The sequence below is a fragment of the Camelina sativa genome, chromosome 4 (genome assembly GCF_000633955.1).
Source record: "Camelina sativa cultivar DH55 chromosome 4, Cs, whole genome shotgun sequence".
NCBI lineage: Eukaryota > Viridiplantae > Streptophyta > Magnoliopsida > Brassicales > Brassicaceae > Camelina > Camelina sativa.
In genome coordinates this window covers 15,737,621-15,753,287 of record NC_025688.1, presented here as the reverse complement: position 1 = coordinate 15,753,287, position 15,667 = coordinate 15,737,621, and the positions used below count along the sequence as shown (strand labels likewise).

General features: G+C 38.2%; 2 protein-coding genes across 2 annotated transcripts; one reads left to right on the top strand and one right to left on the bottom strand.

Annotated features, from left to right (window-relative positions):
• LOC104780695 lies at window positions 3,881-9,794 on the top strand. The gene is made up of 4 exons (XM_010505215.2): window positions 3,881-4,137; window positions 4,495-4,705; window positions 4,806-9,546; window positions 9,643-9,794. Exons 1-3 carry the CDS (start codon window positions 3,976-3,978, stop codon window positions 9,536-9,538), a joined length of 5,106 nt encoding a protein of 1,701 aa, XP_010503517.1. The 5' UTR covers window positions 3,881-3,975; the 3' UTR covers window positions 9,539-9,546; window positions 9,643-9,794.
• LOC104780696 (probable protein S-acyltransferase 5) lies at window positions 9,769-12,362 on the bottom strand. The gene is made up of 5 exons (XM_010505216.2): window positions 12,258-12,362; window positions 11,431-11,613; window positions 11,044-11,340; window positions 10,676-10,909; window positions 9,769-10,565 (listed from the first exon to the last, which is right to left on the bottom strand). Exons 1-5 carry the CDS (start codon window positions 12,360-12,362, stop codon window positions 9,963-9,965), a joined length of 1,422 nt encoding a protein of 473 aa, XP_010503518.1. The 3' UTR covers window positions 9,769-9,962.

Here is a 15,667-nt window from a genome sequence, read left to right as displayed (position 1 = left end):
GGAAATGCCACATTATGATGCATTGATGATATTCGATTACGGCAATTTTTGTGAGGAGTAAATATTTGGAGATGAAACTTTATATAATTAAGTAATTAACCACGATATTCGTATATCTCGATATCGTAAACATTTAAGGGGAAAAAATAAAAAAGAATTAGGAAGATATGAAGTTGATTTAGGGTTTCTTAAAATTTAGAGGATTAGTTAAAATATTCTCTGGAACTGTCGGGTTCATGATACAGTTTAACATTGCAAGCCACACGTGCGAGGTTGTACGTGCGAGTTCAGGAGGAAATAATCGAATAACACGTGGACGGTTGGAAGGGAGAGGCCGTTAGAGAATCTTCAAGAAGCATAAAAACAATTTGTTAGCTCATTTTCTCAATTTTAATCATCATAGATCATTTTGTAAACTCTCTCTACATTTGTTCTTGTAATCGTTGGGTTTCTCTCAGCTTGAGAGCCGACGAGGTAATCCTCTGTGTTTTCTGAACATCGAGAGATTCCGATATTGAATTTTAAGGTGTTTACAATTGATTGTGAGTTTATCTGTATTAGTTCAGCGATGACTCTCTTAACTCTCAAAATCAGGAGGAGTCTAAGGCAGAGTTATAAGTATGCACCAAGTCGAATCTCTGGTCTAAGTGGTTGTGTATGTTTGCACGGAAGACGGAACCTTGGTACCCACTTCTCTCTCTCTTTCAAGGCAGAGTCAAGCTTTAAGGTATAATCCGATCTTCGCTTCGTTTTTTCCATTCCACAACCACTAAGATTTTAATCATGTCTTTTTTTGTTTTGTTTTATGGTTTTAATAATCATGTCTTTGTATTCACTACAATATATATTGTCATCTTCTTCATTTCTTGACTCTATGGATCATAATGTTGGATGTACTGATGTACATGTCGATTGCATATGCTCTTTTTTTTTTTAACATTTTTATTGGTAAATATACTAATTTTTAATGGTGCAACCATGTTATTTTTTTTGTAGTGATATACTCATCATGGAGAAGAATGATCGGAAAAAGGTATCATCAAGCAATGTAAAGCAAGAGAAATCTTCCCAACGCTCCACTCGTCATCAGAAACAAGATCCGGCGTGGAACTATGCCAGTGAAACTATTGATTCAAGAGGGAGAAAAGTTACAGCTTGTGACTTTTGTGGTAAACAATATGTTGGAAGTGAAATAAATAGAATGAAACATCACTTGGCTGGATTAGAAGGAAGTAGAAGTGCATGCCCAAAAGTTTCTTCCAAGATTCAACAGTCCATGAGAAAATCATTGGAAGAAAACAAAGAGAAACGAAAGGAAATAATCATTCTGGATCTTGAAATGGAAGAAGATGAAGTTGACCAACGTTCTCACCAATCTTGCAGTACTTCAACTCGTAAAAGAAAGGTTAGTTTGTATACCGATCGACTTACATTTGTACTTAAATGTAAGTCGATCACAATGAACGATACATATGATGCTCGAAAAAAAAAAAAAAAACACATTTTAGGAGAATGATATAGGACATCTAGTATTAACCCGGTTTAAATTAGAAATAAATCTAAGCAAAAGCTCGAGCAGCTCGGTACGGCTAGCTTATTAATAGACGTACTCGAAAAAAATATTGAAAGATAAAAGATTATTTTCCTAAGGAATAAGGAAATGAGTCATATCCGCACGCCAACACCCTCTCAGTATAAATACCAAACTAGGGAACCTGTAGGCTCGATATTTGTGTAGAAAAAATCTAGTTGGCTATTCAAGCTTGTTAGAACTTTCTAGTAATCTTTGAGTTTCTTCTACCCATCAGTAAAGAAATAGGTTTTCTTGAATCTGTTGTTAATTCCCGGTCAAATCGATTGTGCGTGTTTTACTCGCATAAGGTACATGCGAGTTCTTTTTTATTTTTTTGTGTGACTGATAATGGTTTGATCATATTTCACATGCATTATATAAATGGCATTCATATTTTAAATGATTTTGTTTCATATATTTTGAACCATTCAGTCACAAATATATTAATCATCCATGTATGTATTTTAATTTGTCAAAATTTTATTTGACCCATAAAACATAACTATGTTTTTCTTTTGTGTGTTTTTTTTGGAAAAAAGATGACTAACTACATGAAGTATATGTGAATACATGGTCACACATACCAACTATATTATTGTATATTTAACTACACGAAGTATATGTATTACATGGTCACATGCATGAACTACATGACGTCATGTGTTCAACACCATAGACATACAATCTGGTACACTGATTGATTAATTCCGGTGAAGACCAGTGTTGACTCCGGTGTTGACCAAAAAAATTTTCTAAAATTAAAAATTAAAAATAAGAAATTATTATATTAAATCATTTATGGTTTTTATAAATTAAAAAATGTTCTATTCAATATCTAAATATTTTTTATATATTTCCTAAATATATCTTAAATGTAAAATAGAGAACCCAAACCTTAAAAAAATTTCTAAAAATTAATTTAACATATTGTAATTGTGTAAAAAAGGGTAAAAATGAAAATGTTCATATGTTAAAAGTAAATATTGTGAATTTTTGTTTTTGTTGTTTATATGTTAATTCAATATCTAAAGATATTTTGAATCTATTTCCTAAATATATCCTAAATGTAATATAGAGAACCCAAACCTTAAAAAAAATTTCTAAAAATTAATTTAACATATTGTAATTATGTAAAAGAGGGTAAAAATGAAAATGTTCATATGTTAAAAGTAAATATTGTTAATTTTTTGTTGTTTATATGTTATTTTGAGTATGTAAATTTTAAAGTAAAGAGTGTATAAATTTTTTTATAACATTTACCATGCAAAATTTAGAGTAAAGAGTCATATATTCAATATTTTGCATATTAGTTTCTAATGAAAGTAGTTGAATTTGATTTTATTGATTTTGTAGTAATTAAATAATCTGATTATGAGATATTTATATATATATATATATCTTGAAAATAATTATAAATTTTTTTTANATAATGATTTTCTATCTTGAAGATTATTATAAATGATTTTTTTATCTTGAAAATAATTATAGATGATTTTTATTTAACTATTTACTTTAGCTTGAAAAATAAAAAGTAATTAATTATAAGAATGAATATATTAGAGATATAAAAGAAATATTTGGATATTGAATAGAAAATTTCTTTTAATCATGAAAACCCATAAATAATTTACTGTAATATTTTTTTTTAAATTTAGACTTCTTTTTTTAAGTGTTGGTCAACGCCGGAGTCAACGTCAGTCTTCACCGGAGTCAACGTCAGTCTTCACCGGAGTCAACGTCAGTCTTCACCGGAGTTAGTTGACCAGTGTACTGAATTATATGTATATGATGTTGACCGTATAACGTCATATAGTTAATGGATGTGGCCATGTAATACATATGCTTTGTATAGTTGAGTATACAATAGTATACTTGCCATATTTACCAATAGCTAACCATCTTTTTTTTTTTTTAAATAAGGTAAGCTAGTAGGAAAGATCATATTAGAACCCCACAAGATTTAATTGGATACACAGAAAAATAAAAGGAAGCAGTTGACTGGTTATGTCAATTCATATTGTAATGTCTCCTTATGAATTCAATCAATGAAAATGTTTCACACTTTGAAAAAGAAAAGAAAGAAAAAAAATTGAAAGATACTTAGATTTACCAAGTTGCATAGCTTATTCTTGAAAATTAAAAACAGAGTAGTACAATATGTGTCTTTTGGTTAGCCAATAAAATTATAGTCTTTTGGTATTTCCCTGTACAAAAAAGAGAGAGAGAGAGAGTGTCACATCATCTAGTTATAACGCAACTCCTTAATTCCCAAGTTCTGTTTACCTTCCCTATGAAGTTTTCCTTGACACTCTCTCTTTAAATAATCCCTCTCACTTTTAGTTTCTTCTTTCTTCTCACATTTGCAGAGAGAAACCAAAAGCAAACCTGGAAGAAGCGAAACAATGGCGGAATCGGCTAAGCAACACATTGATCGAATCCGGAAGACTAAGTTTTCTATCGGCGGAGCTGATAACCCGTTGACGGAGGATCTTCATCAAGCTGTTAAGAATCTCTCCGCTGAGCTCTACGCTAAAGATGTTCACTTCCTCATGGAACTCATCCAAGTACGTTCACTCACTAATTTTAATTTCTCTGTTTCTCTAATCTTTTTTTTCCCCGCACTATTGTACCAGAACCGGAACTAAACGGATCCAATTCGTTTCCATTTTATTTGGTTTACTGTTTCAATCGTTTTCATATGTTGTTGTTACCTATGGTTTTTATGTAGACAATAGAATCATTTATGCACTACTCTTAACGTACAAAAAAAAAACGAAGGGAACCGATAGAAATGGCTTTGATGTGTTCGTTAGTAGTACCAGATATGTATTTCTCTTGATTTGAAGTATATTGTGCTTGAAACAGAAGTTTCTTGATTTTTTGCTAATGATTTGCATTTATACTTTTGTTTGGTTTTTCAGAATGCTGAGGATAATGAGTATCCGCAAGGTGTGGATCCATCTCTTGAATTTGTGATAACATCTGAGGATATCACAGCCACAGGAGCTCCAGCAACTCTCCTTATCTTTAACAATGAAAATGGTTTCTCTGAGAAGAACATTGAGTCCATTTGTAGTGTTGGTAGGTCTACAAAGAAAGGAAACCGGAAGCGTGGTTATATTGGAGAGAAAGGTATGTCTTTTGCCTTCTTATTATATGGACCTCTAGACAAACTCAAATTTCAAAGACCCTTGTTGTTTCTTACTTGTGTGTTCTGTTTCAATCTTGGCAGGAATTGGTTTCAAGAGTGTGTTTCTTATCACCTCACAGCCACATATTTTCAGCAATGGCTATCAGATTCGCTTTAATGAGGCACCTTGCAGCCACTGCAGCCTTGGCTACATTGTTCCTGAGTGGGTTGAGCAGCATCCTTCTCTTGTTGATATACAAAGGATGTATGGTTCGGGTTCTGCTCTCCCGACAACAACCATTATCTTGCCTTTGAAGAGTGACAAAGTCAAGCCGGTGAAAGAACAGCTTTCCAATGTTCATCCTGAGGTGTTGCTGTTTTTGTCAAAAATCAAGCGCTTGTCTATCAGAGAATACTGCCAAGATCCTAGGCTCAGCACTGTCAACTCAATAGGGATTGTAAGTGAGACTAACTTTGTCACGACGAAGAGCATTGATGCGGAGTCATACACGATACACCTCTCAGCTTCTGAAAAAGGGAGAAACTCTGAACAAGAATGCTCTTACTACATGTGGAGGCAAAAGTTTCCAGTTAAACATGAGAACCGTGTGGACAGGAGAAGTGAGGTCGATGTTTGGGTTATCACTTTGGCATTTCCATTCGGAGAGCGTCTTGGTCGAGGAAACAGCTCTCCTGGTATCTATGCGTTTCTTCCCACCGAGATGGTAACAAACTTCCCATTTATCATTCAAGCAGATTTCATCCTCGCATCGTCTAGAGAAACTATCCTACTGGATGATATATGGAACCAAGGGATTCTCAGCTGTGTCTGTACAGCTTTTGTGGATGCATTCACTTCCTTGGTGAAGAAGACTGAGGCTCCTGTCTCTAGCTTGGTGCCTACTTTTAGGTTCTTGCCTGTTGAGCAGTCTACTTACACACAGCTGAATGTTGTCAGAGACTCTATCAAGGCAAAGATTTCTGCAAAGGAAATTGTGCCAAGCATATCACATTTGGGACAGAAGTTTTTCCACAGGCCGTGCGAAGTTGGTCGGCTCATTCCTGCTTTTTGGGACATCTTGGAGAAAGCGAGAGAAGAAGGTGCGAGCTTACAGAATATATCATCACATGGGATATACATTCTTGATTCCTCGTTTGATAGAACAGTTTATGATAACGTTCTGGAGTTCTTGGGTTTGAAGCAAGTCAGCAACGAGTGGTATGTAAAATGCATTCAGGGCTGTGACCTCGTGACAAGTGTGTCAGAAGGTACGTATGTGGAGGTTCTACTCTTCATCGCTGAGAACTGGCAGTCTAGGTTTCAGAGTACAAACATGGTGAAAGTTCCACTTATTAAGTATGTTGTTCAAAAGGGAGTGAGTTCTCTTAGCAGTTTGGTAGAGTTCAATCCTCGGACTCTTTGCTTGTCCACAGAGAAGAACCAGGCATGGCTACTTGACTGGAACGATGAGCTAAAATGCATGTACAACTTTGTTTTCATGCCACAGACAACGCGGACAGCGTTCAAAGCCTGCTCCAAGAAGGAAACGATACACAACTGGCTCAAAGAGAAGATTAAGGTCGCCAATCTTAGTGTCTCTGACTATGAAAAACGTCTCCGGGAGAATCTTAATGGAGACAAAAGGCTTGTGGTTGCATATGCACACTTCCTTCATCACTCACTCTCAAAGGATCTTTTATCAGAAGAAGAAGCGGGTAAATGCTGCAAAGATATGCCGCTTGTGGACAACTATGGTAATGTCAACACAAGCAGGAATGGGGTTCTTGTCCCTGCTAGCTCTGGTAAATGGGTTAGCTTAGTTGGCTCCAATCCATGGAGACAGAATGGATACATAGAACTGTCGGAAGAGTATTTGTCATCTGACAGGTTTGCTGGTCTGCGGTCTAACAAGAGAGACCTTCTCGAGTTCTTGAAATCTTATGTTAAGGCTGGAGATATCCCTGACATAGAACCTCCAAATGCTGCTATACCTGCGTTGTCAGGAGCTCTTAAAAAGGAGAATGTTTTGTTGCTGTTGGAGTGGATCAAGCGTAATAGACATGCTCTTCGTTCCAACTTTTTGGATTCTGTTAGAGGAGGAAGCTGGTTGAGAACAACAATGAATGGTTTCTCTGATTACCGTCCACCTTCTCAGTCGTTTTACCATACTTCATCATGGGGAAGTATTCTGCAGAACGGATCTATTCTAGTTGATATCCCGCTGGTTGATCGAAGCTACTATGGGAAAGAGATTGAGAACTACAAAGATGAGCTGAAAACTGCTGGTGTTATGTTTGACTTTAGTGAAGCCTGTGCATTTGTTGGCAATCACCTAATGAGTTTAGCTGAGACTTCAACACTGTCAAGCGAAAACGTGTTCTCTATTCTGAAGTTTATTAAGTACTTGAGAGAGAAGCGCCTCCCGCCAGCTGATTTCATCGCTGCAGTCAAAGATGGTCAATGGCTGAAGACAAGTTCTGGTTACAGATCTCCAGATGGTGCTGTTTTGTTCAGCCAAGACTGGAAAGCTGCATCACTGATCAGCGATATCCCATTCATTGACAGAGGTTTCTATGGTGAAGTTAGCCTCAGTGGCTACAAGGAAGAGCTTGAGTTGCTTGGCGTTGTAGTTAAGTTTCCTGGTAATCACAGCCTCATCGTTTCTCACTTGAATACTTCAAAGCTGATGTATTTGACACCTGATGCAATGCTCCTAGTACTTGACTGCATGCGTCATCTCAGTCCTCATAGGCTGATCAACGCCCTGAAGAATTCTCAATGCTTCAAGACAAAGAAGAATGACTATAAATCCCCTGCTGAGTGTTTCATACCTGATCCAGAGAGGAGTTGTCTTGTTTCTGTTTTTGATTGCTTCCCTTTGATCGACGATGGTTTCTATGGAAGCAGAGTATTTTCTTACAAAGAAGAACTGAAACAGATTGGTGTTAAGGTTCAGCTTGAAGATGTTGTGAAAGAGTTTGTGCACACTTTCAAAGAGAAAGCTACCTCCTCTAGGTTAACCCAATGCACCTCTTCGTCTCTTTTATCTTGCTACAGGCAGCTGATGGGAAGTTTTCACAAGTTTCCTGTAGAACTTGTGGATAGCTTCAAAAAGTTGAAATGGCTGCAGACCAAACTCGGCGATTTCCGAGCACCAACAGATTGTATTCTCTTTGATGCTGACTGGGAACCGCTCCGCCTCATAGCGAATCTTCCCTTTATTGATGACAGCTCCAACTGGTATGGCAAGAGTATCTACGATTACAAGAAAGAGTTACAAAGCTTGGATGTTACAGTTGAGCTGAGAAAAGGCATGAGCCATGTGGTTAGGTCCCTAAGTCTCCCTGATCCATCTCGCATCACTCCTGCAAGCGCACTGTCACTTTTCAAGTGCTTCACCTTCTTGATTGAAGACAGAAACTATAAGCTCCTTGAAGATTTTCTTGATAAAGTTTCTGGCAAATGGTTGAAGACACATGTTGGTTACCGCAGTCCCAGTGAGTGTCTCTTGTTTGATAGCAGCTGGAAGTTAGAGCCGTGTGATGGTCCTTTCATCGACGAAGAGTATTATGGCTCAGAGCTTAAATCGTTCAGAGAAGAGCTTATCCAGATAGGAGTTGGTCATACTTCAGCTAAAGCTTGCGAGTTGCTTGCTAGTCACATCTATGCTCATTCTGAAACTGATAGTATTACTCGGATATACGGATTTCTCAACGAAGCTAAATGGGAACCTAAGAAAGATGCGTCTCTAGGCCGGATTTGGTTACCGAGCGATGAGAAATGGGCAGATGTTTCTAGCTGCGTTCTCTATGACAAGGGTAAGCTGTTTGGTTCAAGACTTAATGTTCTTGAAAACCATTACAAGGATCATGAGCTCTTAGCCTTCTTCTCGTCTGTGTTTGGAGTGAGAACCAACCCGTCTATTGAAGATTACTGTGGTTTGTGGAAAGATTGGGAGAGAACGAAGGAGATGTTGTCAAATGATGAGTGTTGTGCGTTTTGGAGTTTTGTTGTGAGACACAACACACGTAGAGCTGAGAAGCTCCTCTCTGAATCCTTTACGCGTTTACCTGTACATGCATTGGACTGCAACAGCGATGAAGGAGTTATGTTGGCTAACATAAGCGACGTGTTCATAGCTGATGACTTGCTCTTGAAAGATCTGTTCATCAACTCTCCTGTTTTTGTCTGGTATCCAACTCCAAGCATCCCTGCATTGTCCCGAACCAAGCTTGTTGAGCTTTACAGACAAATCGGTGTCAAAGACTTCTCCAAATGTGTCACGGTCACAGAAGCTGAGCTATCCGGTGTCAAAATCGAGCAGCAAGAGGTTAACGAGTCAAAGAGTAATCTGATCGGACCAGGGCTTGTGAAGCTGATTCTTGGATTCCTCTCTGATCCATCTCTCAAAGTAGAAGCTGAGGAGCGTTCAAGAATGATACAGTGCCTTGTTGACATCGACGTCAAAGAAACTTTGGAGGCAATAACGACGGAGTATACTCTGAATCTCCCGTCCAAGGGAGAGAAGCTGATTGCAAAGGCTAAGAGGATGATAAGGTGGGAGAGAGAGAAAGGAGTGGTTTATGCAGAGAAGTTGGAGAAAGCTTGTGGAAAACGAAAGGTTTTGGAGTACGCCACCTGTTTTGCCGATGTTATTGCTAAGGGAGTGATGTGGGAGAGAGAGGATCTGATCGGACGGTTATCAGAGCTTGTGAAGATGGCGTACTTGGTTGAGTTTGATGAAGAGGCTTTAGAGTTTCTTATGAAGTCCAAGAACCTTCAAGTCTACGAAGAAGATGAGAAACTTATCTCAGATGAATTCTCTCTCAAGTAAAAAATAAGGTACGTCAATGTCAGAATTTATATTGGTAATTTTGCTCTGTAAATTTAATTCCTGCCTCTGTGAAATTAACAATATTTTTTTCTACTTTTTTGCAGGATGACTCTATATCCCAAGCAACCAACCATAGGGAACTCTAGTCTCTATGTCTGTCTTGTTTATGTGTTTTTATTTTGGTATTTGGAGCTTTTGTAACATTGCTACTCTTTTGATGGTACTACTAGTAAAATAAAATATTTCAGTTGTTTCATTACCAGCAATTAAAAGGCTTTTTATCCTTTTTTTTTAACATATACTTTACACAAAACACGTTACAATGAGGTAATAACCAAACAAACTTGAATGACAATCTTTTTGTTTCCTTGATCTCTTCTTACTTTTTTTGTTCACAATCTTGTAAATTGGCTTACACCGTAGACTATAACCGCCCTATACCAGTTCCGGTTCTGCCTCTACTTGCTGCTGCTGTATCGAATATCTCAACATGTAAATCCCTGGAAGCATCATTGTCTGAAGACTCTGAGCTGTCTTCACCAGCTCTTTTCTCATCCCTGGTTCTTAAATCTTCGTTAATACGGCTTGACAATTCCCAACTCCCTCCTCTTCTTCCTCTACTAGACTCTCTCGAATGCATAATCCCTCGTCCTCTGCTGGACTCTCTCGAATGCATAATACCTCGTCCTTCAGACTCTTCTGGTGGAAGCATTCTGCTCAAATCCCGTGATGTAACCGCTGTTTCCATGTCCTTGTCCATGTCACCGAGCTCTTCTTCTACTGTCTCGTGCCACACTGGTTTTCTTCCCATCTCTATGTCGTTGGAAACTTTCTGTAAGCTCGGGCTTGACATCCCTCCGTTTACTGTCCTTGGTGGGATTGCTGGCTCCTTTGAAACCTTTGCTCTGAAACTGTTCTGAGATATGGCAACATTTGTGCAGAACACTTCCATGAAATTCCCTATTATTCCTTTGTTGAAGGGGTTCTCGTGTCTATCATACCGATACCTGAAGTTTTCGTAAGTTGACTGCCAAATCACAATCAAACAACAGAGAACCAGTTAACAAGCAGCTAAATTTATCCAACAGTTTGAGGGCATAATGAAACATGGAGCTTTAAGAGAGCAAGTATTTTTACCTGATTGGTACTCATTAGGTACAAGTGGAAACAAGTAAGCCCACCAACAAACCAGACACAGATGAAAGTGTAGATTATTAGCGCGATGGAAGCAGGAGTCTTGAGAAAAGATTTCCAAATGTTTATGTTTTCACTATTCATTATGCGTACGACGTAGATCCAGCAAAACGCATGGACATAAATGCAGAGAAGAGTTGAGCACAGCACAAACATGAAGTAGAACCTATAGTTTCTCTGCAATCAAATACCCCAAATTACTGTTAGTTACTCTTGAATCGCCTAGGCAAATGCAATTTAGAAATCCTAGATACGGATGACAAAAGAGGGAACAAGCAAGAATCTAGTTGAGGCAAAATAAAAACCATTACCAATCCAATGCACTGACCAAGCCAAGGACAGTGGTGATCAAACTTGTCAACGCAGTTGTTGCATATCGAGCAATGAGAAGCACGGGGCGGTCTGTAAAGCATGCATGTGTCACAGTATTTGATCTTCACAGTAATTCCATTTACAATCAAATCCTTTGTCCGAGGCAACCGACTCTGAGGAGTATGAGCAAGACGCGGTTCTCCATTGCCTTCATTAACCTCTGGTTCAGGAGGATACAGATTACGTGGTATTATTCCTGGGTCTCTCGCCGAGGTTACAAGAAGAAATATTAGATCCTGTGGAGAAGTAAAATACCAAACTTTATTATCATTATACAGCAGAGATATGTAAATGCAGAATCGTAATCATGAGAAAGAGGAACTCACTAATACGATCAGACCAACAGCGACAGCTAATATGGATACTCCTCTATGGTGAGGGAAGTCATCAATAAATTTTCTGCCAACAAATACACAGAATACAATAACAGGAGCTGTAATCAAGAAGATGGTGATTAGAATAGATCGAGCATCAGGTCCAAACACAAGCCTTCCTCCAAGGAAGAACACCTGTAGGAAAAAAAGAACAAAACAAAGATCAGTAAAACATTGGGGAAAAAATTAGTTACATACATAACCAAAACAGTTAAATTCACATTTCACAACTTAAACTCACTAAAAACAACTTCTTGTAACTAATGAGATCACAGCATCTTTGACAGCATAAACCAGACAAAATCTCATCAGCTTAAGAAGACACATTATACTGTAGAATCTCTATACAAAGTAGTTGAACTGATTAGGTGACCAAAACGAGGAAAACATTGAGCATCCATGGGTCTCTAATCATCTCAATGAAAGCACAAATCTTGATGAATCAATCGTCAGAGAAAAGCAAAATGGAGACTAGTTTCAAACGATGAGCAAAGTAAACTCTGAGAGCTTCCAAAAGTCAAATCCCAAATCAAGAAAAAGAATGAGCAAAAAAAACCCTAAAAATTAAAGCTTTATACATCTCACCATTAGGGTACAGAAGAAGTCAAACTTAAAACTCCAAACTTTTGAAGAATGAAACAAACCCAGAAAGAAAAAAAACGACTTTTCCACAATTTCCGAGTATTTAACAACAACTCCACCAAAAATCTGATACAGATCTTACTCAAAAAGAAAAAAACTCTAATCAATCATTATAAGAGATAGAAGAAGAAGCTCACGTTATTCCCTTTCCAGCCTTTATAAGTTCTGATCAGCTCATCACCACCACCACCACTAGAACTCGGAGCTCCGTGACGCCGATCTGACGGCTGCAAATCTAACATCGGAGATAACCCAGAAAACAAATAAAAATCGCGTTTTTTTTTCTTCTTCTCGCTACAAAGTCTTTGGAGCAATAAGTTTTGTGTAGAACAAAAAAGGAGAGAGAAAACAAAAAAAGATTAAATTCAAAAAAATAAAAAAAAGGAAATATTGACTAGAGGGAGACAGATATGAGAATTATGTTTTTTTTTTTTTTTTTTTTTTTTTTTTTTGAGTCCCTTATTCTTGTGATGAATCTTGCCATGGGAAATTCTCGGATCCGGTTCTGTTCCTTTTCTCAATTTAAAATCAAATTCAGCTTCACTTTGGTCTTAACCAACAACTTCTTCTATCTGATTTCAAAATTTTAAAAATTTGCCCTTTTTGAGTTTTTTTTTGTTTTCGTCCATGTTTGAGATCCTGAGGTTGAACTTTGTGTCATTGNAGAGCGCCTGCCTACTTGGCCACTTTAAGCCACCTTTCTCTTTTTTACGAGTCAACAACTAATTTCATGACTTCAATTTAAAATTTAATTGTGTTTTTATTTTGGTATTGTATTAATGATTTTTTTTTCTTTCTTTCTGTCAACTAAAATAATTGATGTGTCATAGATTCAGTAAGCTTTTGTTTTTAGAGGAATCAGTCTTGGCATTATTATTAGTTGGGTTATAACAAGCATTTTAAGTTATTTCCAGAGTATATCATAAGTAATTAGGTAAATGACAATGAAATTAACTGAAAATTAAGTACATAGTCTATAGGGGGTGACATGTAGCTGTTGAATTTTGTTTACAAAACAAAATATATTACTCATATAGTATATACTAATTTTATTATTAATGTGCTATTAATTGTTGTAAGAAACTGATTTTATTATTAATACTTATTATTCACGAATTAAATAATAACATAAAAAATTAAACAATACATCATACGCTACAAATATACATTTTTTGTTTGTTGAAATATAGATAAATAACTTGTAATATAAAACCATGCGTTCTATAATTATAAGTAAAAATACCTTAAATTTTTATTTGGAGAATTATATAAATCTATATTAAAATAACATGTCACAAAAAAAAAAATGATCACTCGTCATGTGAAAAAAAAAAAAAAGACTAGAACTTATTATATTTGGAATAAAAGGCGATTTATTCCCTTTGATAATTATACATTTTTATTCACGTATGAATGAGCTAGGGGCACACGCATTAAACTGCACCAACTATAATGTTGGATATGGGCTGCGCCCAATATGCCATTTGGCCCAACAAAACAGATTAATTTTATTTTGGTCCGATATAATTGGGAGAAAATCACTAACATTTCGCAGAGGGCAATCTCAGGAATTCACGTCGAAAACCCTAGAGTGTCCTAACTCTATACTCACCTATAAATAGCTCAAGACATTTATTGACAACCTCATTCTGATTCTCGGACATTACCCAGAGAGCAATACTTCACATCGAAAATAGAGTTTATTGCCTTTTGTAATTCGTTTCCATCTTTGAGATAGTCATTTTTCTGGTCGTCAATTTGCCTGTAAGCTGACGAACTCTCACTCTTTGTAATTGACGACCTCATTTCGTTAATAAAGGACTTGCTCAATTCTTTCTCCGTAAAATCTTATTTATTAGTATTGTGCAATCTTTAGTACAAACAATTGGCGCCCACCGTGGGGCAAGAGTAGAGCGCTCCTTTTTGACGATCAAGACTGACGGTCAACGTTTCCACGAAGATTCCAGATCGAGGCATGGCGAACTCAAGGAACTCCAACGAAGAATTCAACACCACTTTCGAACAACCATCGCCTTCAGAACAACGATGGGGACACATAAAAACACGCACTCTCCTACCTCCACCTTCCACGACAACCACAGTCGAAGGCGCTGCGCCAAACAACACAACCTCTCTACCAGCGCCCGACGCGTCCTTGGAACCTCTCGCTGCCATGCATGCCGAGCACGGACCTACCACAGACCAGACCGTCGTCAACAATGCCGCCCTTCCAAATGCTTTGCCCACAACACAAAGGAGCGGACTCGACGACCCGATGCATACCGTACTCGATGCGCCAATCCCACCTCTTCCTGCCGCACGTGACGAGCATCGTCAAACCGTGGCTCCAGCTATCATTGATGGTGCCGCGCTCCCAGCTCCCTTGCTTGCTGGACAGAGGAACAACTTTGACGATATGATGCAGACTATCCTCGACAAGCTCAATAGTCGGGACACACGAACAACTGAGCAGCTCGACGCACTCGTTGCAACACAAGAAGCATTGCAGGAACAAATTAACAGACTCCAGCAAAGAAGGCACGATCGTCGACACACAAGCTACCCTGCCGACCTGGAAACACTACCACCCCTATCACCGCCAGTCGAGGAACGCTCAGAGAGTTACAGACGCCGACTGACGTCCATCATTGAAGGATCTTTCGACGACCACACCAGGGACGGGGCGCCCGCCGATCAAGACCAGACGCACCGTCATAGCAAGCGTAGTAGGAGCCAGCCGACTCCAACACTGTCGAACCACCATTTGCGAGACGACCTGAAAGATAACAAGGATTTAAAAATCCAGAAACTCGAAGAGATCGTAAAGGACATCTCGGCCAAGATACATCGAGCAACAAGCGCTGCTCCCAACTTGGAGAAGGTGCTCGAAAAGGCTCAACGCTCACCCTTCACGACAAGAATCTCTAGTGTTCACGTTTGTTATATCAACAAGTTCAAGTTCATCCCGTACAACGGGCTAACCGACCGAAAACCTTTCTTAACTTCGATGAGTGTTGCAATCAACCGAGCACACTTTAGTCCTGAAGAATATGATGCCGGATGCTGTTAGATGTTTGTGGAAAACTTAGCCCTTGACGCACTCAGTTGGTTTTTTCGTCTTGAAGCCAATTCGATAGATAGCTACTACGAGCTCACCGCTGCTTTCCTGCAACACCACTCGACCTTTATGATAAAAGGGGTATCTAACGCTGATCTCTGGACGATGTACCAAGAGGACGACGAATCGCTCAGAAAGTTCATGGAACGATTCAAGAGGGTTGTTTCAAAGCTCGCCATTGTAGACGATACTACGATCTCCGCTCTCCGAAATGCTCTTGCATATGGGTCTCGCTTCAGGGATGATATTATCATATACGAGCCTCTGACTCTCGACGACGCGCTGCACCGGGCTAACAAGTACATCGAGGTAGAAAAAGAGAAACACGCAAGGTCAAACCATCTATCAAGATAACCGGTCGTGGAACTCAGCCAAATCGAAGAACAACAAGGCGCCCTGGGCCAAAAAAAAAAAAAAAAAAAAAAAAAA

Coding starts and splice junctions, on each gene's coding strand:
- LOC104780695 (XM_010505215.2), top strand. CDS start 3,976: ATGGCGGAATCGGCTAAGCAACACATTGATCGAATCCGGAAGACTAAG. Junction 4,138..4,494: donor TCCTCATGGAACTCATCCAA/GTACGTTCACTC, acceptor TTGGTTTTTCAG/AATGCTGAGGATAATGAGTA. Junction 4,706..4,805: donor TGGTTATATTGGAGAGAAAG/GTATGTCTTTTG, acceptor CAATCTTGGCAG/GAATTGGTTTCAAGAGTGTG.
- LOC104780696 (XM_010505216.2), bottom strand. CDS start 12,362: ATGTTAGATTTGCAGCCGTCAGATCGGCGTCACGGAGCTCCGAGTTCT. Junction 10,910..11,043: donor TTGGTCAGTGCATTGGATTG/GTAATGGTTTTT, acceptor ATTTGATTGCAG/AGAAACTATAGGTTCTACTT. Junction 10,566..10,675: donor ACCTAATGAGTACCAATCAG/GTAAAAATACTT, acceptor GTGATTTGGCAG/TCAACTTACGAAAACTTCAG.